Below are 27,478 nucleotides of genomic sequence, written 5' to 3' on the forward strand. Positions count from 1 at the left end.
GAACAAGCATTCAAATACCACCATGGTAGCAGGTGGAACTTAAATGCAACGTCAGGAATATACTGTCTGAGTGTGTGATGGAGGCAGATTCAATTGGAAAACTTAAAAGGGAGTTGGATGTGTATCTAAAAAGGAAGAATGTGTAGTGTTACAGGGAAGTGGTGGTAAAATGGCACGAAATGAATAACTCATTCCCTGCCAGTGTCCAAGAAAATCGATTTTATTTCAATATAATTTCTTTAAACTAAGCAGAACAATAAACAAAACAACTTCTTGTTAAAAATGTGAATGTATATTTATTTTAACAGGAAAAAACTTAATGTTTGTTGTTCTGCGTGATGGCACAGGATTTCTGCAATGTGTCTTCAGTGATGAGCTGGTAATAAGACTTATTTTCAATTATTTTATCATGATTTATTACATTTTTAGTCATTGCTCTTTAAAGTGAGGGAATCACACACCAGAGGGTAGTGGTCTAGAGTTTTACTGCTGCTGCCTTGAGAATTTAGTACTGAAAGCATTGTTTGCATAATGCAGACTTCTGCTGTGTTGTGGTTGAAATGAATTGTAAATCCACTTATAATCTTAAGCTATACCCATCTCATTTCTTAAACTCAAATTCCTGGAACAATTGTAAATTCATGTTTTACTATATGTATACTTGAATCTGATATTTTTTCTTTCCCCTTCAGTGTCAGTGCTACAATGGACTTGTACTATCGACAGAGAGCTCCATTGCAGTTTATGGAACCTTGAAAGTTGTGCCAGAAGGCAAGATGGTAAAGATATTTTCATTAAATAGGGATGTTAAAATGTAATGGGCAAATTAGTCTGCTTGCTAAACCAAAGCTTATTTCCAAAAAATATTTGTTTCAGGTTTCCTGTGCAAGGACTTGCTCCATTTTAAGCAACTCAAAGGGTGCATTTCAGTAAATTTATTATCCTTCAAATATTAATAGAATAAATTGGGAAAGGAAAGTACCGAAGAGAAATGATGTGAAGTGAATTATGGAGAAAAAATGGACTTCAAAACATTTATGCATATGTTGTCTTACCTGCAAACTAAAGAAATATTGCACTTAATGGACCACAATGTACAAATCCTCCATTTTATGTAATGAGTGTTTCACCAGCATGGACTTTACACAGTGTCCTGCAACAGAAGTGAGAGATAACAAAGTTAAAGGAAAATGTAGTCACAAGTGCAAAAATCCGAGAGGTTGGAAGCCAAAAAATGTTAAGAGCTATAAAAAGGGGAAAAGAATCACAGAAATGTCACGGGAGGAAGGAGGTTGTTTAGTTCATCATGCTGTACCAGTTCTCTGAATGAGTTATTCACTTCATGCCATTCTGCCATCATCTCCCCATAACAATGCACACTTTACCTTTTTAGGTATACGTCTAACTCCCTTTTAAATTTTTCAGTTGAACCTGCCTCCATCTCACACTCGGGTAGTATGTTCCTGATGTTGTATGTAAGTTCCACCTGCTGCCATGGTGGGATTTGAATGTTTGTTCCCAGAGCATTTGGGTTTCCCAGTAGAGGGAGGCATGGTGTAGTGGTATTGTCATTACACTTGTATTTCAGAGACCCAGGGTAATGCCCTGCGGTCCAAAGTTCAAATCAACCATAGCAGGAAATTTAAATTCAAGAAAAGTATCTGGAATTAAGAGCCTTATGATGACCATGAAACAATTGTTGTAAAACCTCTTTAAGGAAGAAAATCGCCCTAATTACCTGGTTTATGACTCGAGGTCCACAGTAATATGCTTGCAAGCCACTCAGTTCAAACACAGTTAGGGATGGGCAATAAATAGTGGCCCAGCCAGCAATGCCCACATCCCACGAATGAATTTTTAAAAATGAAGTGCTTCTCTGTCACCGTTATACCACCATAGCCCATCAAAGGAAAGAATCTTTCTAGGTAACATGATCAACACAGTTTTACAATTAAATTAAATGTGGGTCCTTTAAAAATCAGTGCGGGTAATATTTCACATGAAAATAAGGAAATGGCAGACTTGGAGACTAATTGTGCAGACAACTGCAAAGCAATAGCAGAAGAGGATGATATGCATGATATTCAAGAATAATTTATTATAGAAGCAAAAAAAGCGAGGAAAAAATAATGACAGCAAAGTAAAAGATAAAGTCACCAAAGTCCCAGGTGGCTGCTGTCCCTTTGAGATGGAGAGCTGACTGGTGGTAATTTAACATGAGGATCCCCACACCTCAGATGAGGGGCAAGCTTAAGAAGGCAGCCTTCATGACTAACCTCAGCAGAGCCATCATTTGCGTAATAAACCAGCCCTCCAAACAATTGAGCCAACCAACTGAAAAATTCCCTGGAACTGATGAGTTCCCCCCAAGGATTTTAGAGACGTATGGTTGCAGAGGCAGATAAGTGGGAGGTAGAAATTAACCCTGAAAAGTGTGAGGTGAAGTACATTAAGAACAAAGAAAATTACAGCACAGGAACAGGCCCTTTGACCCTCCATGCTTGCGCTGCCCGAGTGAAGTAAAACCATCTACCCTTCTGGGGACTATATCCCTCCATTCCCATCCTATTCATGTATTTGTTTGAAAGAGTAATTTGACAAGGAAGTATACTTTGAAAGGTCTGACACTGGGAAACTCCAAAGAACAAAGGGACCTTAGCTTGTTTGTCCATAGATCTCTGAAGGCAGAAAGGCAGTTAATAGGGTGGTGAAAAAGGCATATGGCCCACTGGGATATAGATTACAAAAGCAAAGAGATCATGATGGAGTTGTATAAAACTTTGGTAAGGCCACAGCTGGAATATGGTGTGTAGTTCTGGTCACACTGGAGGGATTGCAGAGGAGATTTACCAGGATGTTGCCTGTGATGGAACACTTAAGTTATAAAGAGAGGTTGGATAGGTTTGGGTTGTTTCCTCTGTTGCGGAGAAGACAGAGGGGGGACCTGATTGAGGTGCTCAAGATTGAGGGGAATGGACAGGATAGATGGGGAGCAGCTGTTCCCCTTAGTTGAAGGGTCAGTTACGAGGGGTCACAAAAGTGAAGGGTGGGAGGTTTAGGGGGATTTGAGGAAAAACTTTTTTACTTAGAGGGTGGTGACGGTCTGGAATGCACTGCCTTGGAGGGTGGTGGAGGCGGGATGCCTCACATCCTTTAAAAAGTACCTGGATGAGTACTTGGCATACCATAACATTCAAGGCTAAGGGCCAAGTATTGGCAAGTGGGATTAGGTGGGCAGGTCAGAACCTTTCATGTGTTGGTGCAGACTCAATGGGCTGAAGGGCCTCTTCTGCACTGTAGTATTCTGTGAAAAATTGCAAATATTTTAACCATAATCTTGCAAAGCTGCTTGGAATCAGAAATTCTCCCTTTTAGGCTGGAAAATTGAAAATATAACATTATTTAAGAAAGGTGTGAGATTTTAATTCAATCTAACATTTGATGTGCCAAAGCTACTGAAATCTATAATGAAGTACCAAGTGATTGAAATGAATTGAGAGAGCAACTCAGAATTTTTTAAATTGTTAAGCTTAATGAACCAAATTTATACGTTTTAAGGAAGTAACTGAAGTCGTAAGTGGGCATGGCTATGGCCGTAGTTTGTATGGATTTCCTGGATACGCTCAATGAGGTTCACATCAGAGGCTATTACCTGAAGGGACTATAAATCAAAATTCACAGTAAGTTATTGGCCTGGTTAGGAGATTAGTTTGGGGATGGAGAACAGAGATCATGGATTTATGCTCAAATTGGAAGAAAATTACAAGTGTTATCCCACTAGTCTGTGTGGGACCCTCAACTGTTCACAATATTTATTAGACTTGGGTTATGCCATATTGATCCATGTGTTCAAGTGTGCTGATGAAGCAAAGATTGGTGCCAAAGTGAATACTGTAGACAGATACATTCGTTTACAAAGAGACTTTAATCATAAAGATTAATTAAGTGGCAAAACTCTAGCAGATTAGTTTTGACACAGTAACTGAACTCATCCATTTTGTACCAAAGAAAGATAAATTGGAACAATTTCTTAAATGCCAAAAATCAAGCAACAGTGGAAGCCCAAAAGAGATTGAGGTCCAAAAACACATCACTTCAAGTGAAAAATTAAATACAAAAGAAAAATCCAAAAAGCGAGTGGAATTTTAGTAGAATACTTGAATGTTATGGGGAAGATAAGTCAAACTTGTGGAAATATCCCCAGCTTCAGAATGTGCCACAAAAAGGATGGAAAAGAAATGTTGCCATTTAGTACTTTTTATTAAAAAATATAATCAAACATGTACACCAAAAATCTCCATCCTTATTCATGGCTTGGATTCTCTGGTGCTGCTAAAGAGAATGAAGTCTTGGCTGGAATGCTAAATTCTCCATTCTCACTTGCAGTGGCGTGGGCACAGAAGTTTGGAGAAAGCCTGTAACTTACTCCACCACTCTTTGCAAAGTGCTTTAGGCTGTCCTTAAAACATAAATACTCCATTTTATTTCATTAATCTCTGTAAACTGGATCTTCACCTGGTGTTTGCACAATATATACTCCCAGTGTTTTGGGATGTCCTGAAAAGCAAATACTTACTTTACTTCATTAACCTTTCTGCAAGTTGGAGTTAACATCTTGGCAATGTAATGGAGAATTTTATATCATCAGTATTTAATACTTCTATCCATTTGACGTGCTTGATTTCACTTCTCTTTTCCAGGCTCCTGGAGGGCATGAGTTGATTTGTGATTACTGGGAACTGGTTGGTTTGGCTCCAGCAGGAGGTGCAGATAACTTGCTCAATGAAGAATCTGATGTAGATGTGCAGCTCAACAACCGTCACATGATGCTCAGAGGAGAGAACCTGTCCAAAATCTTCAAAGTACGCTCTGCTGTGGTGCAGTGCTTTAGGGACCACTTCTTTGACAATGGCTACTTTGAAGTATGTTTTTCTATTATTCCTTCCATGTTTCATTTCTAGTAGTTTAAAGGGTGTAAGAATGAAATTAATCATATTGCATTAAGATGCTGAAATATCTTGTCACTCTTCTGGTAGCATGTTCATGGGGTTCAGAGCTTTATTGTGAAGAAACTCCATGGAAAGTGATTAACGAAAGCAGAACAAAGTGTGATTTACTCCTTAATTACAATATTTTAGAGCAAGAAGTAAGGTATGTGTTTGTCATAAAGCAGAAATGATTATTGTGTGATCACAAATTATTTAATGTGACAATCCAAAGAATAACATTGTCTTGAATGTTAATTTGAGAAATTAGATGGGCTTGAAAATTTATATGTTAGCTTAAGTTTTCTTTTTGTATTATTTTGTTTCCCTTATTTTCATTCTGTACTGCCCCCTTAATTTTCTTATTGCATCACGTCTACCTACCTCAATTATCAGTTGATAAGAGGAAACCATCTCATTAAGTTTTTCTCTAATTGACTCAGTTTGTGGATTTACTCTGGGTAATTACATATGACAGATTCGCATCGGATCGCACCATATTTGGATGTGTAGAGTGGAAAGAAAAGAAACAATGATAAAAGAAAACCAACTTAGTCAATATGTAAATTTTCAAGCCATTATGCTTTATTTATCTAAAAATTCTAGAGAGAGCTTACTGTCTAGATCTACAAGCCATCGCAAAAAGAATCTTCCAATACAAGTTTCACGTTCCCTTATAATTCACACTCCTCTGATTTGTGATTAATGAGCTAGCACGTGGGGGATGGTGATGTTTGCTTAACTCGATGTATTAAAGATTTTGAAAAACTTCATATTTATTGCAGGTTACACCACCTACCCTGGTCCAGACACAGGTTGAGGGAGGTTCTACACTATTTAAATTGAATTATTTTGGTGAAGAAGCTTTCCTGACACAGTCTTCTCAACTTTATTTGGAGACTTGCATCCCTTCACTTGGAGATGTTTTTTGTATTGCTCAGTCCTACCGTGCTGAACAGTCTAGGACACGCAGACACCTGGCAGAGTTAGTACTTTTTTTCTCTCTGTATAAACAAGCTAACATTGATTTTAAGCTAGAGGCTGTGGGGTGTAAAACCCAGTAGAGTTACGCATGGACAATTTATGTGAAGTTGGAGCTAGAAAATGAAACTACTGAAATTTCTGGCTGCTGTATAAACATAGAAACATAGAAGATAGGAGGAGGCTCTTTGGCCCTTAGAGCTTGCTCTGCCATTCATTACGTTCATGGCTGATCGTCCAACTCTATAGCTTAATTCTGCTTTTTCCCCATAACCTTCGATCCCATTCGCCCCAAATGCTATATCCAGTTGCCTGCTGAATAGGTTCAGTGTTTTGGCATCAATTACTTTGTGTGATAATGAATTCCACAATCTCACCACTTTCCTAAATGGTCTACCCTGAATTCTCAGACTGTGACCTCTAGTTCTGAACTCTCCTACCATTGGGAATATCCTCCCAGCATCTACCCTGTCTAGTCCTGTTAGAGTTTTATAAGTCACTATGAGATCCCCCCCCATCGTTCATCTGAACTCCAGTGAAAACAAACCTAACCTGGTCAATCTCTTTCTGTACATCAGTCCCTCCATACTGGGAATCAGCCTGGTAAATGTTTGCTGCACTCCCTCGAGAGCAAGAACATCCATCCTCAGAAACTACACACAATACTCTTGGTGTGGTCTCATCAAGGCCCTGTATAATTGCAACAACATATCCCTGCTCCTGAATTAACCTCTCACAATGAAGGCCAACATGCCATTTGCCTTCTTTACCACCTGCTTACCTTTAGTGACTGGTGTACAAGGACACCCAGGTCTCGCTGTACACTCCCCTCTCTCAATTTACAGCCATTCAGATAGTATATCTGTCATTTTGTTTTTGCTTCCAAAGTGAATAACCTCACATTTATCCAAATTACACTGCATCTGCCATTGATTAGCCTATTCACCCAACTTGTCCAGATCATTCTAAAGGATCTGTGCATCTTCATCACAATTCACCCTCCCACCCAACTTGGTATCATCTGCAAACTTTAAGATATTACATTTTGTTCCCTCATCCAAATCATTAATAGCGAATAGCTAGGATCCCAGCACCGATCCCTGTGGCACCTCACCTCCCCCACGCGCCGCCCCCCCCCCCCCAACTCCACTCCAATTGCCTGCCAATTTGAAAAGCACCCATTAATTCCTACTCTTTATTTCCTCTCTGCCAATCAGTTTTCTATCCATCTCATCTTGCACTTGATTTTGTCAAATGCTTTCTAAAAGTCCAAATATATCACATTGACTGGTTCTCCTTTGTCAACTCTACTAGTTGCACATTTTCAAAGAATTCCAACAGATTTGTCAAGCATGCTTTCCCCATCATAAATCCATGTTGACTCTGTCTGATTCTGCCTCTGCTTTCTAAATGCTCTGCCATAAAGACCTTCATAATGGATTTTCGAATTTTCTCCACTAACCATGTTAAGCTTACTGGTCTACAATTTCCTGTTTTCTCTTTCCCTTTTTGAATATTGGAGTGACATTCGCTATCTTCCAATCTGCAGGGAGTGTTCCAGAGTCTATAGAATCCTGGATGATGACCACCACGGAATCCACTATTTCTAGAGGCTCTTCCTTAAATACTCTAGGATGTAGATTATCAATCACATCAATTTTCCCAGAACCATTTCTCTACGAATATCGATCTCCCTATTCTTGCCTCTCACTACATCTTGCATTCTCCAACATTTATGGCATTTGATGTGTCCCCTTTTGCGAAGACAGAATCAAGTATGTATTCAGTTGCTCGGCTATTTATTTGTCCCCTAATATACATTCCTCTGTTTCTGTATGTAGGGGACTTGCATTTGTCTTCACCAACCTTTTTTTCTTCATGTATTATAGAAACTCTTAGTGTCAGTCTTTATGTTCCTTGCAAACTTACTTTCATAATGCATTTTCCCCTTCTTAATCAGTCTCTTGGTCCTTTGCTGAATTCTAAGCTGCTTCCAATATTCAGTCCTATTATTTCTCTTGGTCAATCTGTATGCTTCTTCCTTAGATTGGAAACTCTCTATTTTCCTTTGTAAGCGATGGATTGGCCCTGTTACCCATTTTGCTTTTGTGCTGCAGTTCCCCCATGTGTTCCTTGACTGTTTGCCATTGTCTGTCCACTGCCATCCCTTTAAGTCACACTCCCCAATCTATCGAGGCCAACTCATGCCTCATATTCTCATAGTTCCCTTTATTAAGATTCAGCACCCTAGTCTCCGAATCAACAATTTCACTCTCCATCTTGATAATAAAAATGCTATGTTATAATCCCTCGTCCCCAATGGGTCACATACAGCTAGGTTGGCAATGATTTCCTCCTTATTACATAGTATTCAGTTTAAGATGACTTGCTCTCTAGTTGGTTCCTCCACGCATTCGTCAAGTAAACCATCCTGTAAACACCCCAGGAATTCCTCCTTTACAGCATTGTGGCTAATTTGATTTGCCCAATCAATGTGCAAATTAAAATCACTCATAATCACCGATATTCCCTTATCACATACATCTCTAATTTAGTGTCTAATTCCATTCCACTGCAATTTGCAGGTCTATGTATGGCATCCACTAATGTTTTTTTGCCCACTGGTGTTTCTCAGTTCTATTTATACAGACTTCCACATTGTCAGAGCTGACATCCTTTCTCACTATTGTGTTAATTTCCTCTTTAACCAGCGGTGTCATTCCATCACCTCTTTCTTTATGCCTGTCCTAAATATTGAATACCCTGGGACATTCAATTCCCACCCCTGGTCACCCTGCAGCCATGTCTCTGCAATCCCAATTACATTGTACCCGTTTACATCTGTTTGCATGATCAGTTCATTTTTGCAAATGCTCCACGCATTAAGGCACAGAGCCTTTAAGCTGGTCTTTTTCACATTGTTTGAACATAGAAAAACTACAGCACAAACAGGCCCTTCGGCCCACAAGTTGTGCCAATCATATCCATACCTACTAGGTTTACTGACATCCCTCAATTCTATTAAGTTCCATGTAGTCATCCAGAAGTCTTTTGAAACACCCTATCGAATTTGCCTCCACAACCACCGACGGCAGCTGATCCATTCACCCACCACCCTCCTGAGTGAAAAACTTACCCCTGATATCTCCTCTGTACCTACTTCCCAGCACTTTAAACCTGTATCCTTTTGTAGCACCCTTTCCAGCCCTTGGAAAAAGCCTGAGAATCTACCTGTCAACATCTTATACACTTCCATCAGGTCACCTCTCATCCTTCATCTCTCTCTAAGGAGAAAAGACCAAGCTCCCTCAACCTATCCTCATAAGGCATGCCACCCAATCCAGGCAACATCCTTGTAAATCTCCTCTGCACCCTTTCAATTGCTTCCACATCCCTCCTGTAATGAGGTGACCAGAACTGAGCACAGTATTCCAAGAGAGGTCTGACTAGGGTCTTATAAAGCTGCAACATTATCTTCTGACTCCTAAACTCAATCCTTCGATTGAAAGCCAGTACACCATACACCTTCTCAACCACATCGAGGCCGATTTAAAAATCCTATGGACCCCGGACCCCATGGTCCTTCTGATCCTCTACACTGCTAAGAGTCTTACCCTTGATATTATACTCCTTCATCCTGTTTGACCTGCCAAAATGGACCACTACACATTTATCCAGGTTGAAGTCCATCTGCCACTTTTCCGCCTAGCCTTGCATCCTATCTATGTCATGCTGCAACCTCTGACATCCCTCCAAACTATCTACAACACCACCAAACATAAGAACATAAGAAATAGGAGCAGGAGTAGGCCATCCAGCCCTTCGAGCCTGCCCCGCCATTCAATAAGATCATGGCTGATCTGTCGTGGCTCAGTTCCACATTCCCGCCCTCTCCCCATAACCCTTAATCCCCTCGCTTATCAAAAACCCATCAACCCGCGTCTTAAAAATATTGAGTGAGGCAGCCTCCACCACTTCAACGGGCAGAGAATTCCAGAGATTCACCACCCTTTGAGTGAAGAAGTTCCTCCTCAACTCCGTTCTAAACCGCCCCCCCTTTATCTTGAGGCTGTGCCCCCTAGTCCTACTGTCCTTTCTGAGTGGGAAGAGCCTTTCCACCTCTATCCTATCCATCCCATTCATCATCTCATATGTCTCAATGAGATCTCCCCTCATTCTTCTAAACTCTAACGAGTACAAGCCCAGTTTATTCAGCCTCTCCTCATAGCTCAACCCCCTCAACTCCGGTATCAGCCTAGTAAACCTCCTCTGCACTCCCTCCAAGGCCAAAATATCCTTCGTGTCATCAGCAAACTTACCAACCCATCCCTCCATTTCCTCATCCAGGTCATTTATGAAAATTACTAACAGCAAGGGTCCCAGAACAGATCCCTGGGGCACTCCACTGGTGACTGACCTCCATGCAGAAAAAGACCATTGTTTGCCTTGCTCCTAATATTTTTCTCTATTGCTCTGTTTGAACTTTATCCTTGGTTTCTCTGCCTGTCACTTTTCTTATTCTCTTTTCTATCTTTTGTTATTTTCCTTGCTCCCTCTTTCTCTGACTCCTTACATAGATTCCCATCCCTCTGCATATTAGTTTAAATTCTCCCTAACTGCTGTAGCAAACAGAGCCCCAGGACGGCAGTCCCAGTCCTGCCATAACCTGTCCAATTTGTACTGCTCCCATCTTCCCCAGAACTAGTACCAATGCCCCAGAATTTGAAACCCTCCCCCGACACCATCTCTTCAGCCACGTATTCATCTGATATATCCTGTCATTTCTACTCTGACTAGCACGTGGCACCGGTAGTAATCCTGGAATCACTACCTTTGATTTCTTAACTTTCTTCCTAGCTCCCTGCTTTTAGGACCTCATCCTTTTTTTACCCACGTAATTTGTATCGCTGTGTACCACAATTACTGGCTGTTCACCGTCCCCTCCAGAATGCCCTGTACCCGCTCCAAGACTCCCTTGACCCTAGCACCAGGGAGGCTATAAACCATCCTGATATCATTTGCAGCCACAGAAATGCCTGTCTATTCCCCTTACAATTGAATCCGCAATAACTGTTGCACTGGCACACTTTTTACCCCCCTCTCTGTAGCAGAACCAACCGTGGTGCAATGAGTTTGGCTGCTGTTGTTTTCCCCAGAGAGGTCATTCCCTGCAACAGTATCCAAAGCAGTATATCTGTTTAGCATGGGAATGGCCACAGGAGATTCCTGCACTACCTGCCTATCTCTCCTGCTCTGTCTGGTAATCATCGATTTCCTTCCTGTCTGCGGAGTCTGAGCCTATGGTGTGACCACCTCTCTATATGTGCTATCCAGGATACTCTGTGACTTGCGGATACTCCATTGTGTCTCCAGCAGCTGCTCCAGCCTCAAACTCAATCTTCCAGGAGCTGGAGGCACTTCCTGCAGACATGGTGACCCAGGGAACTGGAACTGTCCCCAGCCTGCCACATGGAGCAAGAGGAGCAAACCATAGGCTGGAGCTCTTCTGTCCTGTCTTACCCCTTTATCAAATTTTTGAAAGATGTTTTGTTTCTGATAATATCCAATTCTCTAGGGCCCTTCTTTCCTGCTCCTCGTTACTACCGAATATAACCCTTACAAATATAAACTACAAAAGTTAAACAGAAACACTATTGTAGTGTACAACAACAACGACAATGCCGAGAGAAAAAAGAAAAAACTACTTACAAGTCACCAGCTAATCGCTTACCTGCTGGCAGTGATGGCACAGTTCGATTTCCTTCTCGCTCTCACTTGCCCTCAAGTCTCCCTCGCAGGTCCACTGCTCCCAAAGATGAGCACCTGTTTCCCCTTGGCACTGAATTTCCACTGAGCTCTGAATTCACTCCAGCTCCAATCTCTCTCCCACTGGCATGAGTGAAAGATAAAAATGACATAAATATTTCTACCATGTTTCTGCACACTTAGCAATATTGTCTGACCCCACTGTGAAAATTATTTCACCACAAATCAACATTGCCTATGTAACATTTTGCCCTTTAAGAGATTGATGTTGAATCCTTTACGATTAGACCCTCAAAGTAAGAATGTAGTGAGAATAATATGATTAGTATCCAACAATAATGTTTATAAAAATCACGCATCCATTGGTTTGGTTCCAGGCTACACCATTGAACACATTTACCTAGCGTGTTGAAGATGTGGCATTACAATTGGAAATTTTCCAAATGTAGAATCTGACTAATGGCTGACTCTTTTGGAGAAGTGTATGCAGTCTAAAAACATGCCAGATCCCATATGCTTGTTCAGCTTTTCTAAATCTTCAGTGAGCACTATTTAATGATATCTTACTATGGTCTTGGGCCAAACATAGATGCATAGTCATATAACAGCCCTTGAGCTTGAGGCTTAATTTGGTCATGTGTGGCACCAAGGAGCACGAGTAAAATAGAAGTTAAAGCCAATTGAAAGGTAAATTCTCCAGTGGAAACCAGTCGGCTCAGCCTAAGGACATTGTCCTCAGGGCCAAAGAATAAAGTTTAACTGCATCTGAGCTGTGCTTTCTCAGACAAAGATCCTTCCCCAAATCAGCCCATAATAGCCATAACATTGCCTGGCTAACCAAACATATATTCACCAGATAAACATTTTAGCAGTTGGGAGAAGTAGAAATACAGGGGAATTGATTACAAATGGGCTTTTTTTGTTAAAATTACAAGGTACTCTCACGTTGAGGCAGAATGTCCATTCATTACTTTTGACGAACTTCTCAACCGTTTGGAAAGCCTTGTCTGTGATGTGGTTGAACGTATCCTGAAGTCACCTTATGGGGATCTTGTGCATGAACTGAACCCAGTAAGTAAACATTTGTTATATTTTAAGTTGCAATTTCCCTATACAACTGCATTCGAAGCAGTTTTATACTGAGTAAAAGTAGTAAGCTTTCAAAAAAAGTACACATTAACTTTATTTTTCAAAATTGACTGGTTTATGTTTACGGTTTAATGTGTCTGGAAAATACTTTAGACTAACTGAAATAATGTTCAGTTCATTTTGAAAACTCTTTTAATACTTTTATTCATTTTTTTTAAAATTAGGATTTCAAGCCACCTCAACGGCCTTTCAAAAGAATGAACTACACAGATGCCATCGAGTGGCTGAAAGCACACGACATTAAAAAAGATGATGGCACTTTCTATGAATTTGGAGAAGTAATTTTTTTCTCTGGCATTTGACAATTTTTCAAGTGGGTGAATGCTGTACAGGGTGGAGATGTTCAGACAATAACACATTGAAACACTGTTCTAGTGTTTTGGAATCCTTATCTGAAAACAGTTGCTACATTTTGGGTCCTTATAGTGTGAATTTGGTAGCTTCTGCTTGAAATTGCATTTCTTTTTTCTGTTTTACATATAGAGTCCTCCAGCACAGAAACAGGCCTTTGGCCCACTATGTCTATGTTGACCATCAAATAACAATCTATACTAATCCCATTTACCAGCACTTGGTCCATTGCCTGCAATGCCTTGGTGATTTAAGTGCATCCAGGGGCTTCTTAAATGTTGCACGAGTATCTGCTTCTACCATCTCAGGCAGCGCTTTCCAAAATTCCAACTCTGGGTGAAAATTCTTTCATCAGATTACCCATTAAGCCATTTGCTCCTCACCTTTAACCTATGCCCTCTGGTCTTAGACAGCTCTACCATGGGGGAAAATTCTTCTGATCTTCCTTATCTATGCCCCTCATAATTTTGTACACCTCTTACAGATCTCCCCTCGGTTTCCTCTGCTCCAGGGAAAACAACCTTAGCCTATCCAGTCTCTCCTCTTTGCTGAAATTTTCCAGCCCAGCCAATATCCTGGTGAATCTCCTTTGCAACCTCCCCAGTGCAATCATGTCCTTCTGATAGTGTGGTGATCAGAACTGCATATCATGTTCCATCTGTGGCCTAACCAATGTTTTACAAAGTTGTACCAAGATGTCCCTACTCCTTTTGTTCTGTGCCCTGGCTAAACATTCTGTACATTTTATATTGAAAATGTGTGCTTAAATCTTGGCTTTGCTGAATGGCTCACAAAAATGGTTCCCTGTTGGATATTTTTCAACTAGGTGCTAAATTCAATACATTCCTCCACATTGCTGCTGTAAACATTTATTTTGTTAACTGAGTACCCAGATTTGTAATTTATCAGATTATAATCAACCACACATGGAACAGAGGGGAATTCAGGATCCAGAATATTGGTGTTTTTTGAGGCCATTAACTTCTAGACTCCTGAAGTAATGTTTGTGTTACAATTTTATTTCACATGGAAAGTGGCATCTTCTGCCAGGCTAGAGTGAAGAGAGTAGTAGTGCAGATTATATATTATAAATGTCAATAACCTTTGGGAGAGATTACAGCTGAGCACAAACTCATCCTTGTGGGTGCATTTTCCTTTGAGTTTTGGATAGTAACAGAGAGCAAAAGCTGACTGATCTCCCCTGCCAACCTCCCTTCCCAAAGGATTCAAAACCCACAATAACAAATTGCAAAACTGAACTCAATAAAATTTGATAATGTCAGCTAGCATCAAGAATTGGTCGTCCAAGCACCTATATTGCAGTTAAAAACCCAGTTGGTTCACAGTCATTGGGGAAGGGAACCTGTCAGCTCAGTTCAGCTTACATTACATTCCACATTGTGAATGACTCTGGCAAAAGGCAGTAACTATTTCCCTGACCCATACTTTAAGATTAAATTATTTTTAAAAGGTATGTGGCCTATGGACAGATGGAGCTTTTTTTTTGATTTCAAAATTTGTACTTTAGTTGTGTGGTTCACAGTAATCTTGCTGATCTCACTGATTCTAAAGCCCATTTTGGTCTTCCTGAAATGTAAGTGGCTTCCAATGTTCATTGAGCCCTGTAGAATAATGTTCTAACACTTATGTATACCTATCAAAATATTCAAGTTGTTTCAATAGAACCATATCCTTACTTTGTATGAACTGAATACTTTATGACTTTCTTTCACAGGATATCCCAGAGGCTCCAGAAAGACTGATGACTGATGCTATCAATGAACCTATACTCCTGTGTCGTTTTCCTGCCGAGATCAAATCATTTTACATGCAGCGCTGCCCAGAGGATCGCCGGCTAACTGAATCTGTGAGAGCACTTTAGATTTTGCGTTGATATGAAATGACCATGGATCTGTATTTAAAGCCAATTTGAAAATTGCTTGATTACATGTGTATCTGAAGGAGCAACTATATTTTTGATCTCGTTTCAGTAATTTGATAAGCAATAATGAAATATTTTGAAGTGTATTCAGACTGAAGAAATAGTTCAGTGCTTCACAAAAATGTATGAAAAATCTAGAAGAAAACTCAAGAAGCAGAATTGTCGGGGGGGGGTGTTTTATGGAAGATGGAGAGGCTGAGAATTTCGGAACAGGAGTTCCAGATCGTGGGGCTGGGCTGTTTGAAAGCCTGGTCACCAGTAGTGAGATAAAGAGAAAATGGAATGCACAGCAGGCCAAAATAAGAGTGGAGAATTTAGGGAGGGCTGAAGGAGTTTTCAATGATGTACAAAGCAAGGACTGAAAGATTTCAAAACAAGGATGAAAATCTCTAATTTGAGGCATCGGAATGAGTATACAAGGATGGCTCTGAAGAGTGAATGTGAGTTGCTGTGGAAGTTTTAAATGAGCCACTTTAATCTCTTGTGTGGAGAGCTTTGGCATGATGGAGTATAGGGGTGATAAAGAACCAACAAGAATTTCAGTGGCAGACATGCTGATATAGCAACAGATCTTGATTACATTACAAAGTGGTGGAGAGGATGTGGGAACTGTTAAATGAATGTTTGAACGCATTGGTGATATTTTTAATAAGGATGCAATTTAATTTCCTTAGTTTTTAATGTGCACTTTTTCATTTCCCCCTCATGAAGACATTTGTTCCAAGTGATGTTAGCTTTCTTTTGTTCACTTAAGCTAGTGACAGATCTTCCTATTTGAAACGATACAGTGTGGACGTAGCAGTTGAGATATAAAAAGGACTGTAGGAGGAGAGGTAATAAGCCGTGGATAATGAAGGAGGTGAAGGAAAGTGTTACGTTAAAAGTGGAGGCGTTTAGAGTAGCTAAGAGTAGTGGGCGAGAAGAGGATTGGGAGAGGTTTAAATGTCAACAAAGATTGACAAAGAAGTTGATAAAGAAGGGTAGGAGAAACTATGAAGCTGGGCTAGCGCTTAATATAAAAAAGGATAGCAAGAGTTTTTATAAATATATAAAAAGGAAGAGGCTGGCTAGGGTGAATGTTGGACCCTTAGAGGATGAGAGGGGGGACTTAGTGGTAGGGGATGGGGAAATGGCTGCGGTCTTGAATAACTTTTTTGTTTCGGTCTTCACAGAGGAAGACGTGAATGATTGCCGGGTGTTAGCGATGGAAAGGTGGTAGGACTAGAGGGTCTCAATGACATTATTGTTACTAGGGAGGCGGTGCTCAACAGACTGGAGGGACTGATTGTGGACAAGTCCCCAGGACCGGATGGAATGCATCTGAGGGTTCTGAAAGAAATGGCGGAGGTGATAGTGGATGCCTTGGTGGTTATTTACCAAACGTCGTTGGATTCCGGGGAAGTGCCGGAAGATTGGAAAACAGCTAATGTTACGCCGTTGTTTAAGAAGCGTGGCAGGCAAAAGGCAGCGAATTATAGGCCGGTTAGTTTGTCTGTTGTAGGTAAAACGTTAGAATCCGTCATCAAGGAGGAAATAGCGAGGCATCTTGAGGGGAATTGCTTGATAGAGCAGACGCAGCACGGTTTTGTTAAGGGGAAGTCGTGTCTGACAAATTTATTGGAGTTCTACGAGGATGTGTCTAGGGCGGTGGATAGAGGAGAGCCGGTGGATGTGGTCTTTCTTGATTTTCAGAAGGCGTTTGACAAGGTACCTCACAAGAGGTTATTGCAGAAGGTAAGGGGGCATGGAGTTGGGGGTAGGGTGTTAGTGTGGATAGTGGATTGGTTGTCAAATAGGAGGCAGAGAGTGGGGGTTAATGGGTGCTATTCGGATTGGCGGTTGGTGACTAGTGGAGTGCCCCAGGGGTCGGTGCTGGGGCCTCAGCTATTTACCATTTATATAGATGATCTGGAGGAGGGAACCGAGTGTATGGTGTCGAAATTTGCTGATGACACCAAGATTGGTGGAACGGCAAATTGCGCGGAGGGTGTGGAGAGTCTGCAGAAGGATCTAGATAGGCTGGGCGAATGGGCCAGGAACTGGCAAATGGAATTTAATGTTGGCAAGTGCGAGGTGGTCCACTTTGGTAGGAAGGACTATTACTTACATGGCGAAAAACTGCAGCAGGCGACGGTGCAGAGGGACCTCGGGGTCCTTGTGCATGAGTCGCAAAATCCCAGACTGCAGGTGCAGCAGGTGGTCAGGAAGGCGAATGGGATGCTGGCCTTCATAGCAAGGGGGATTGAATATAAAAGTAGGGAGGTCTTGCTGCAGCTGTACAGGGCATTGGTGAGGCTGCAGCTGGAGTACTGTGTGCAGTTTTGGTCGCCGCACTTACGCAAGGATATTTTGGCCTTGGAGGGAGTGCAGAGGAGGTTTACTAGGCTGATACCGGAGTTGAGGGGGTTGAGCTATGAGGAGAGGCTGAATAAACTAGGCTTGTACTCGTTAGAGTTTAGAAGAATGAGGGGAGATCTCATTGAGACATATAAGATGATGAATGGGATGGATAGGATAGAGGTGGAGAGACTCTTCCCACTCAGAAAGGACAGTAGGACAAGGGGGCACAGCCTCAAGATAAAGGGTGGGCGGTTTAGAATGGATTTGAGGAGGAACTTCTTCACTCAGGGTGGTGAATCTCTGGAATTCTCTGCCCGTTGAAGTGGTGGAGGCTGCCTCGCTAAATATTTTTAAGACGCGGTTTGATGGGTTTTTGATAAGAGAGGGGATTAAGGGTTATGGGGAGAGGGCGGGAATGTGGAACTGAGCCACGACAGATCAGCCATGATCTTATTGAATGGCGGGGCAGGCTCGAAGGGCTAGATGGCCTACTCCTGCTCCTATTTCTTATGTTATGAAATTGATCTGTTCTTATCAACTGCTTACGTGAACACTGTCCAGCAGATGTCACTGTATACCACTTATTGTATGTCAACAGAATCAGGAAAGAAGAGGTGTTGATGATATCACTTGACTGCTAATCCAGAGGCCCAGGCTAATGTTTTGCATGCGCAGATTTAAATCCCAACACAGGAGCTGGAAATTGAATTCAATTAATAAATCTGGAATGTAGAGCTGTTCTAAGTAATGACAACTATTATCGACTGTTGTAAAAACCTCTTTTTTGGTTCACTAATGGCCTGGTTCACGAATGTCAGAAGTGGGGATATTCTGTCCTATTTGTAATGCCTCAGATACTGAAGCATCAAGACCTGGACAACATTTAGGCTTTGGCTGTCAAGTGGCAATAACATTCATGATGCATAAGTGCCAAACAATTGCTGTGTCCAACAACAGAGAATTCAGCTATCTCCCCTTGATGCTCACAGTATTATCATTGCTGATTTCCCCTCCTTCAACATCTGTTGCCGTGGATGAGAAACTTAACTGGATTAACCACACAGTTACTGACAGTATAAGAACAGATCAGAGTTTGGGAATTCAATGGTAAATACCTCATCTTCTGACTCCCTAAAGCTCATCCACCATCCAAACGCACAAGTCAAGGGAGTGATGGAATATTCTCACTTGCCTGGACAAGTCCAGCGACTCCCAACAGTTCGAGGCTCAACTCCATTTAAGAGAAAGTAGCAATCTTGATTGACCCACCACCCCATTCACTCCCTCTGCTACCACCACGCAGCAGCTACAGTTGTCTATCATCTGTAACACGCATTGTAGAAATTTGCCATGGATCTTTTGATAGTATCTTCCAAATTTGTGACCTCTGAACCTAGAAAGAAAAGGCAGCAGATGCATGGGAACTCCACCATCTGCCAGTTCCCCTTCAAATCACACTATCTTGACTTGGAACTATATTGTCATTTCCTTCATTGTTGCTGGTCAAAATCCTGGAACTACCTTCTTAGCACCACTACGGCCTGTAGTGGTTGAAGAATATAGCTCACCACTGTCTTCTCAAGGGAAATTAATAAAAGGGCAATAAATTGTCAGCAACATCCACATCCCATGAACAAATATTTTACTTTTCTTATTCATTCGTGGGATATGGGTGTCACTGGCTGGCCAGCATTTATTGCCCATCCCTAGTTGCCCTTGAGAAGATGATGGTGAGCTGCTGCCTTGAATCACTGCCATCCATGTTCTTTGAGTTGTCCCTCAATGCTGTTAGGGAGGGAATTCCAGGATTTTGACCCAGCGAATGTGAAAAAAATGGTGATATATTTCCAAGTCAGGATGGTGAATGACTTGGAGGGGAACTTGCAGGTGGTGGTGTTCCCATGTATCCGTTGTCCTTGTCCTTCTAGATGGAAGTGGTCGTGAGTTGGAAAGTGCTCTGTCCAAGGATTTTTGGTGAATTGTTTCAATGCATCTTGCAGATAGTACTCACTCTTTCTATTGAGCGTCGATGGTGGAGGGATTGAATGTTTGGAGATGTAGTGCCAATCAAGCGGGCTACTTTCTGCTCGATGGTTTCAAGTTTCTTGTTTTTGGAGCTGCACCCATCCAGGCAAGAACATAAGAACTAGGAACGGGAGTAGGCCATCTAGCCCATCGAGCCTGCTCTGCCATTCAATAAGGTCATGGCTGATCTTTTCATGGACTGAGCTCCACTTACCTGCCTGCTCACCATAACCCTTAATTCCTTTACAATTCAAAAATCTATCTATTCTTGCCTTAAAAACATTCAGTGAGGTAGCCTCAACTGCTTCACTGGGCAGGGAATTCCACAGATTCACAACCCTTTGGGTGAAGAAGTTTCTTCTCAAATCAGTCCTAAATCTGCTCCTTATTTTGAGGCCATGCCCCCTAGTTCTAGTTTCACCTGCCAGTGGAAACAACTTCACTGCTTTTATTTTATCTATTCCCTTCATAATCTTTTATGTTTCTATAACATCTCCCCTCATTCTTCTGAATTCCAATGAGTATAGCCTCGGCCTACTCAGTCTCTCCTCATAAGCCAACCCTGTCAACTCAGGAATCAGTGAATCTCCTCTGCACTGCCTTCAGTGCCAGTATATCTCTTCTCAAGTAAGGAGACCAAAACTGTCCATAGTTCTCCAGGTGTGGCTTCACCAGCACCTTATACAGCTGCAATATAACCTCTTTTAAGTTCTATCCCTCTAGTAATAAAAGACAAAATTCCATTTGCCGCCTTAGTTATCTGCTGCACCTGCAAAACAGGTGATTTATTTGTGATTCATGCACAAGGATAGTCAGGTCCTTCTGCACAGCAGCGTGCTGCAATTTTTTGCCATTTAAATAATAGTCCATTTTGCTGTTATTCCTATCAAAATGGATGACCTCACATTTACCAACATTGTACTCCATCTGTCAGACCCTTGCCTGCTCACTTAGACTATCTATATTCCTTTGCAGCCTTTCAGCGTCTTCTGCACACTTTGTTCTTCCACCCATCTTGGTGTCATCTGTGAATTTTGACACACTAGACTTGGTCCCCAACTCCAGATCATCCATGTAAATTGTAAACCATTGTGGTCCCAACACTGATCCCTGAGACACACCACTAGTCACTGATCGCCAACCAGAAAAACACCCTTTTACCCCCACGTTTTGCTTTCTGTTAGTTAACCAATCCTCTATCCATGCTAATACATTACAGATAACACTGTGCACTCTTATCTTATGCAGCAGCCTTTGGTGCGGCGTCTTGTCAAATGCCTTCTGGAAATCTAGATATACCACATTTATAGGTTCATCATTTTCTGCTACACATGTAATGTTCTCAAAGAATTCCACCGAATTAGTCAAACGTGACCTGACATTTTTGAACCCATGGACAGTATTCCACCATACTCCTGACTTGTGCCTTGTAGATGGTGGACAATCTGGAGGTGAGTTGCTCACCGCAGTATTCCTAGCCTCTGACATGCTGTTGTAGCCACTATGTTTGAGGTGAATCTAGTTGAGTTTTTGGTCAATGGTAACCACAAGGATGTTGACAGGGGATTCACTGATGGTAACACCACTGAATGTCGAGGGGCAGCGGTGAGAGTGTCTCTTATCAAATGTAATCTACTCTTTCAATTTTAAAACTCTGTGCTAAGATCAAATATCTTCCCTTTTAATTTGCAAGGTTGATGTTCTGATGCCCAATGTTGGTGAGATTGTGGGAGGGTCAATGCGTATCTGGGACAGCGAGGAACTGTTGGACGGTTACAAGCGTGAAGGTATTGATTCTACTCCATATTACTGGTACACTGACCAGGTAAGTTTATTCATTCAATTATTTATCCATGATGTTCAGAGTCTTTTCCCTTCACAGGAAGATTTTAGGGCATGTGTAGTTATGTGAAAATAGTACTTAATGTAATCTCCCAATATCGCTTAATGCAGAGCCTGAGAACCCCTTGGCCTGTTTAGGTTAGCAGCGTACCATAAGTATATCGCTCTCAGCCAAAAATGCATTCTTCTGCACTGACTGCCAAACCAAAACTTGCCAGCAATTCTTTTACCAAAGTGAGATTAAAATAATTTGTTGGTGTAACTATAATTATTCATTAACTTCAATAAATTATTGTTGTGATATTCTAATTCTAAATTTATTCTTATAATTTATATAAATTCTTCATTTTTAGTTTCTACATTTTTAGTTTCTACATTTTTCTAACATTGAATTTTTGCCCTAAAAGTTAATCTTCCTAATTTCAGTGGTTTTGTTAAATTCATTTTTTTTGTCAATTTTCCCTTTTGTCCTGATGTGGATTCTTTTCTGGGGGAATTCTGAAGTGCCATTCAGGCACTTCAATCTGGCCCCTTCCCACCTACTGGGAAATGCATGTGTAAATGTAAAGACTTGATGGGATTTGTTTTGCATTAATTGTCACTTAAGGACCTCAACTGACAACAGATGGAAAGGCCATCCATGAGTCTTGCTCAACTTAATTCATCTAAGGACTTTAAGATATTGTGATAAGGCAATAAATGTGCATAAGCTTTTTTCTGCACCATACCATTGATGGTTGAGGAGACACTACTGCCCGCCTGTGTCTGTCATCAATCAGCAGTCAGACAGTGCATTTCTGGAACTGGTCGCTGGACAATAATAAATGCTGGACACCTGGGCATTTTTTTCAAATCCTGCAACATAAGAGCAGTAAGGCTAAAGATGAAAGAGTGTACCTTTTGCAATCCTTTAAACTTAGATTCAGCCTTTTTTGTTTTAACCCATCTCCTTCCAAGTCTTTTTAAATTAACAGGAAAATTAACTAACATTTTCAAATTGGATCTTGTCACATTCTTCGAGCGTTCCAAAACATATCAAGGCAGTCATTGGAGCTGTAAGATATTATGTATATATAAATTATTGGCACATTCCCACTAACTTTTAAGATGATCCCATTATGTTTTGCTCGTGATAAATGAGGTGTAAATATTGTCTCGGTATCTGGGAGAACTCTGCTGTTCTTTGAAAAGTACCGGGGATCTTTTATATCTCTTTAACTAAGTGGACTGGTTCTCACTTTAATGTTTCGTTTAAAAGATGGTAACTCTGATAATGCCCTATAGTGACGTATCAGTCTGGATTAATAATTTAAACCTCCTAATGGGACTTGAACTTATCACCACCTGATTTGGGAAGATTAACCTGATCTTGAGCAATTTTGTGAACTATACTCATTAAAATATTTTAACTAAATTAATGAAATCAATAATAAAAAAGTGTGAATACTGTTCTTCAGTGTACGTGTTTCAATATTCTAACTAGCAGAGCTTTGTGGCTTCTTGAATTAATATCCTGACTAGATACCTGTTTTGTTGACTTCTTTTGCATTTCCATCTACATGCTTTACATTGTATTCTTATTCCTCCTAGCGTAAATATGGCAGTTGTCCTCATGGTGGTTATGGTCTGGGTCTGGAACGATTCTTAACATGGCTTCTCAACAGACATCATATTCGTGATGTATGTCTGTATCCACGCTTTGTTCAACGTTGTAAACCATAACGTCTGTTTGGTGCAACACTGGAATAAAATAATTTTAATGTGTTTTACTGTTGCAAAAATGAAAAACTGCTAAATGTTCAGCTGATCCATCAGCATCTGAGAGCACAGGCTATTATTTCGGGCAGATAATCTCAGCTGTTCCCTGATTTTGGATATCTATATTTTAAAAACTGCTTAAATACTGGAAAATGGTATAACTTTACCACCAGTGAGTCTTGTTAGTTATAATTTTTGGAATGCTTGTAATCATAATTTTCAAATCCACCGCAACAATAAATCATCCTGAAAAATATTCTATTGCTTTTATTTTTCTGTGACCTCTCCTCACCAAGTTCAACCCTGCAAAATATGTCCAGTTAATTACTAATAATGATTGATCGTGGTAGATAAAGAATGGTTTTTTGCTTCAGTCTCCTAAACTTGATTTGTTTACAGCATTCTGAAAGTTGTCCCCCATTTCAGCATGTTATATATATATATTAGCATTTCATCAGAGTCATTCAGAGAGAGCCTGGTCTAGCTACTGTGATAAACTAATTGATAACCATAGAACCATCAAAATATTATGATGCAGAAAGGGGCCATTCTGTCCATCATGTGTGCATTGGCTGAAGGGAAAGAAAAGGAACTAGCTGTTCATTTTAATCCCACTTTCCAACACCTTGTCCATAATTTTGCAGGTTACAGCACTTACGACGCAGGTATTTCGATGAATCGAGTGTTTCAGCCTCAATGATAACTTAAGCAGTGAATTCCAAAAGCCCATCACTGAGGGTGAAAACGTTTTTCCCCCTCTGATCCTTCTACCAATCACCTTAAATCTTTGCCTCCTGGTAACGCATCCTCAGCTAGGGAAAACAAGTCTCTCCTATCTACCTTTTCTGGACCCACATAATTCTTGTGCATGTTAATTAGGTTACCACTTACCCTATTTTGTTCTTAGGAAAACGAACACTAATGGGCAGCATGGTAGCACAGTGGTTAGCGCTGCTGCTCCGCAGCTCCAGGGTCCTGGGTTCCATTCCCGGCTCAGGTTACTGTCTGTGTGGACTTTGCACATTCTCCTAGTGTCTGCATGGGTTTCCTCCAGGTACTCTGGTTTCCTCCCACAGTCCAAAGATGTGCGGGTTAGGTTGATTGGCCGTGCTAAGAAATTGCTCCTTAGTATCCACGGATGTGTCGATTAGAGGGATTAGTGGGTATAATATGTAGGTATATGGGGGTATGGCCTGGGTGGGATTTGTTTGGTGCAGACTCGATGGGCCGAAGGGCCTCTTTCTGCACTGTAGGGTTCATGATTCTATGAATAGCTGCAACATTCTTTTAAATCTCTGCATTCTCTAAAGAGAAATTATGTTCTTCCTGTATTGTGATGACCAGAGCTGTACACACAACTCCACCTGTGGCCTCTCCAGTGTTTTATACAGATCCATCATTACATCCCTGCTTTTTCTAATTTAGCTTGGTCACTAAAGGAAAGTATTTCATATACTTACTTGAGCACCTTGTCCACTTGTCCTGTCACCTCATGTGGGTCCATGTCAAATGCCTTCCTGAAATCCATGCAGACAATATTCTCTGCATTCGACTCATTGTTACTTATTTTTTAAAAAATCTAATAAGGTAACAAGACACTATCTTGCCTGAACAAAAATTGAGGAAGCTATCCAACCTGAGAGCTGGTAACCAAAAGGGCTGGCAAAGGTGGAGCCACAGATGCATTTGATGAAAATTGAGAGACTTGGAACATATTGAATAGTGGTGCAGGCTTGCAGGGCCACATGGCCTACAACACCTATTTTCTATGTTTCTATCAGAAAAGATTTGAATATTATCTCCAAGCAAATCAAATATCAATGACCTAAAGGTTGCAATATTTCACAGTTTGGTAAGACATAAAACTTTTATGTTGCTACAGAGTCAGTCCATGAAGCAAACTCAGGAGTTAAAACTTACAATGAATTAATAAAGATCTTAGAAGAGCATTTCTCACCAAAACATCTTGGCAGAAGGGCTCTACCACCAACACTCGTCAGAAAGCAAAATAATTTTTAAGTTCATGATAACCTTACGAAGGCTAACTAAATCTTGTGAATTTGGTATGATGCTCTACATGATATGTGGACTCTGGAACAGAGCTATTCATGGAAAGCTGTTCACTGTATGTACATTGACTCTTAAATCAGTAGTAGAAATTGCAGAGTTATGAAGTTGGCTGCAAAGGAGGCTTCACATTTCTAACCGAGGGTGAAGATCTACAATATGTAGACCGCTAGAAATAAATCCGCAAAACTACAAGCATGTTACTAAGGTGCACAACTTTGACACTCAACAGAGGAATGCAAGAATTGTGGCTAAAAGGGCCATATTACCAAAACAGGCCAGATATTACATACTTCCCCTACACCAGAGATGTGTAAGAAAAAGAACACGTTGATATCTAAGAAGAATCTATAAGAAGACAGGCAAAGATGAAAACGCCTTAGAAGATGATGTGCCAAGATGAGTTCAAAAGCTGAAGCTAGGTGGCATGGTTGGACATTGATTAGGCTGCTGCCTCACAGCACCAGGGACCTAGGTTCAATTCTGGCCTTGGGTGACTGTGAAGTTTTCATGTTCTCCCTGTGTCTGTGTGGGTTTCCTCTGGATGTTCTGGTTTCCTCCCAAAGTCAAGATGTGCAGGTTTGTTGGATTATCTATGATAAATGCACAGGGTTACAGGGATAGTGCGGGAAAGTTGGGGGGGGGGGGGGGGTGAACCTGGGTGCTCAATGACAGGAGTTGAAGATAAACTCAAAATTAAACCCCACAGTACATCAAAATGTGTCAAATCCAGAACAGCACCATACACTATTTGACCGTAAGTCAAAAAAGAACTGGAAAGACTAGTCCAAACAGGAGTTGCTACTGCTACAATTGATTGGGCTACAGTAATAATACTTATGCTAAATCTAATGGCTCAATAAGGTTGTATAGAGATTTCAAAGAACAACACAGCATGAGAAACAGGCCCTTCGGCCCAACGAGCCCGCTACTGACCCAGTTTTGTGTGCCGATCAGTATCCACTAGTGTTGATTGTAGATTTATTTGCTGGACTAACAGGAGGCCAGAAATTCAGTAAAATAGATCTATCACAGGCGCACCTACAAATGAGTATGGTTGTTAAATCACAATCATTACTCACCCAGTATTGTCACATAAAGGTATGTCTCCATACATTTGGGATGACTTCCGCACCATCCATGGATCAAATTCTGAGTGGGCTAAATGGGGTGCAGTATTGTCTAGAAAATATACACATCATGCATTCAAGTCAACAAGAGCACTTGAAGACCTTGGAAAGCTGCGCTGTGGAGTGTTTGCAAAAACAAAATCTCCGGGTCAAAAGGAAAAACTGCCTTTTTCAACACACCCAAAAACTACTTGGGTCACAACACTGATAAAGGTGGCTTGCATAAGGAACGGAAAAAGATGGTAGCAATTTTAGAAGCACTCCAAAATGTCATTCTGGAATTGATTACTTGTTACTGTAAATTTGTTCCAAATTTAGCAATGCTATTGAAGCTATGTGTCAAACATGCATGGTACTGGACAAAGGAATGCAAAAGAATGTATGAAGAGGTAAAGGAAGACTCAAAGAAATCAGAAGTATCAGTTCACTTCAATTCCAAGCTGAAGATACAACTTGATTGCAATGCATCACCATATGGAGCAAATGCACCGGTCCCATACATCATGCTTTCGGGAGAAGAAAGATTGGTAGACTTTGCTTCATGAAACAAATTGTGCTCAGCTAGAAAAAGAAGCTTTGGGTATTATATTTTGACAAAGATGATTTCATCAATACCAATATGGGAGGCAATGGCCTGGTGGTATTAACGCTGAACTATTAATCCAGAAACTCAGCTAATGTTCCGGGGACCCGGGTTTGAATCCTGCCACGGCAGATGGTGGAATTTGAATTCAATAAAAAAAATCTGGAATTAAGAAACTACTGATGATCGTGAAACCATTGTCAATTGTCAGATAAACCCATCTGGTTCACTTATGTTCTTTAGGGAAGGAAATCTGCTGTCTTTACCTGGTCTGGCCTGAATGCTGTGGCTCTGGATGTTGTGGCAATGTGGTTGATTCTCAACTGCCTCTGGGCAATGAGGCATAGGCAATAAATTTTGGCCAACCAGCGACACCGATGTTCCACAAATGAATAATAAAAATCTTATGGACATCATTTTATATTTTTGATGGATCACCAATCCTTGATGACAATCTTTGGACTGTGAAGGTATCCCATCTTCAACAGCAAGTAAGCCATAGAGATGGTCCTTGATACAATTGGTATACACCTATGATATTTGTTATCATCATTTGGAG

General features: G+C 40.9%; 1 protein-coding gene across 1 annotated transcript in view; it reads left to right on the forward strand.

Annotated features, from left to right (window-relative positions):
• nars1 (asparaginyl-tRNA synthetase 1) overlaps window positions 1-23,395 on the forward strand; it is a 47,987-nt gene extending 24,592 nt beyond the window's left edge. The window contains exons 7-15 of the mRNA XM_080182230.1: window positions 309-379; window positions 693-779; window positions 4,701-4,922; window positions 5,771-5,970; window positions 12,668-12,803; window positions 13,046-13,159; window positions 14,968-15,099; window positions 21,233-21,364; window positions 22,972-23,395. Coding sequence (XP_080038356.1) covers window positions 309-379; window positions 693-779; window positions 4,701-4,922; window positions 5,771-5,970; window positions 12,668-12,803; window positions 13,046-13,159; window positions 14,968-15,099; window positions 21,233-21,364; window positions 22,972-23,103 — 1,226 coding nt within the window. The 3' untranslated portion in view covers window positions 23,104-23,395. The remainder of the gene's footprint in view (window positions 1-308; window positions 380-692; window positions 780-4,700; window positions 4,923-5,770; window positions 5,971-12,667; window positions 12,804-13,045; window positions 13,160-14,967; window positions 15,100-21,232; window positions 21,365-22,971) is intronic.
• The last annotated feature ends 4,083 nt before the right edge of the window (window positions 23,396-27,478 follow it).

Source organism: Carcharhinus amblyrhynchos, chromosome 1, assembly GCF_965287045.1.
Source record: "Carcharhinus amblyrhynchos chromosome 1, sCarAmb.v2.hapA, whole genome shotgun sequence".
Taxonomy (NCBI): Eukaryota; Metazoa; Chordata; class Chondrichthyes; order Carcharhiniformes; family Carcharhinidae; genus Carcharhinus; species Carcharhinus amblyrhynchos.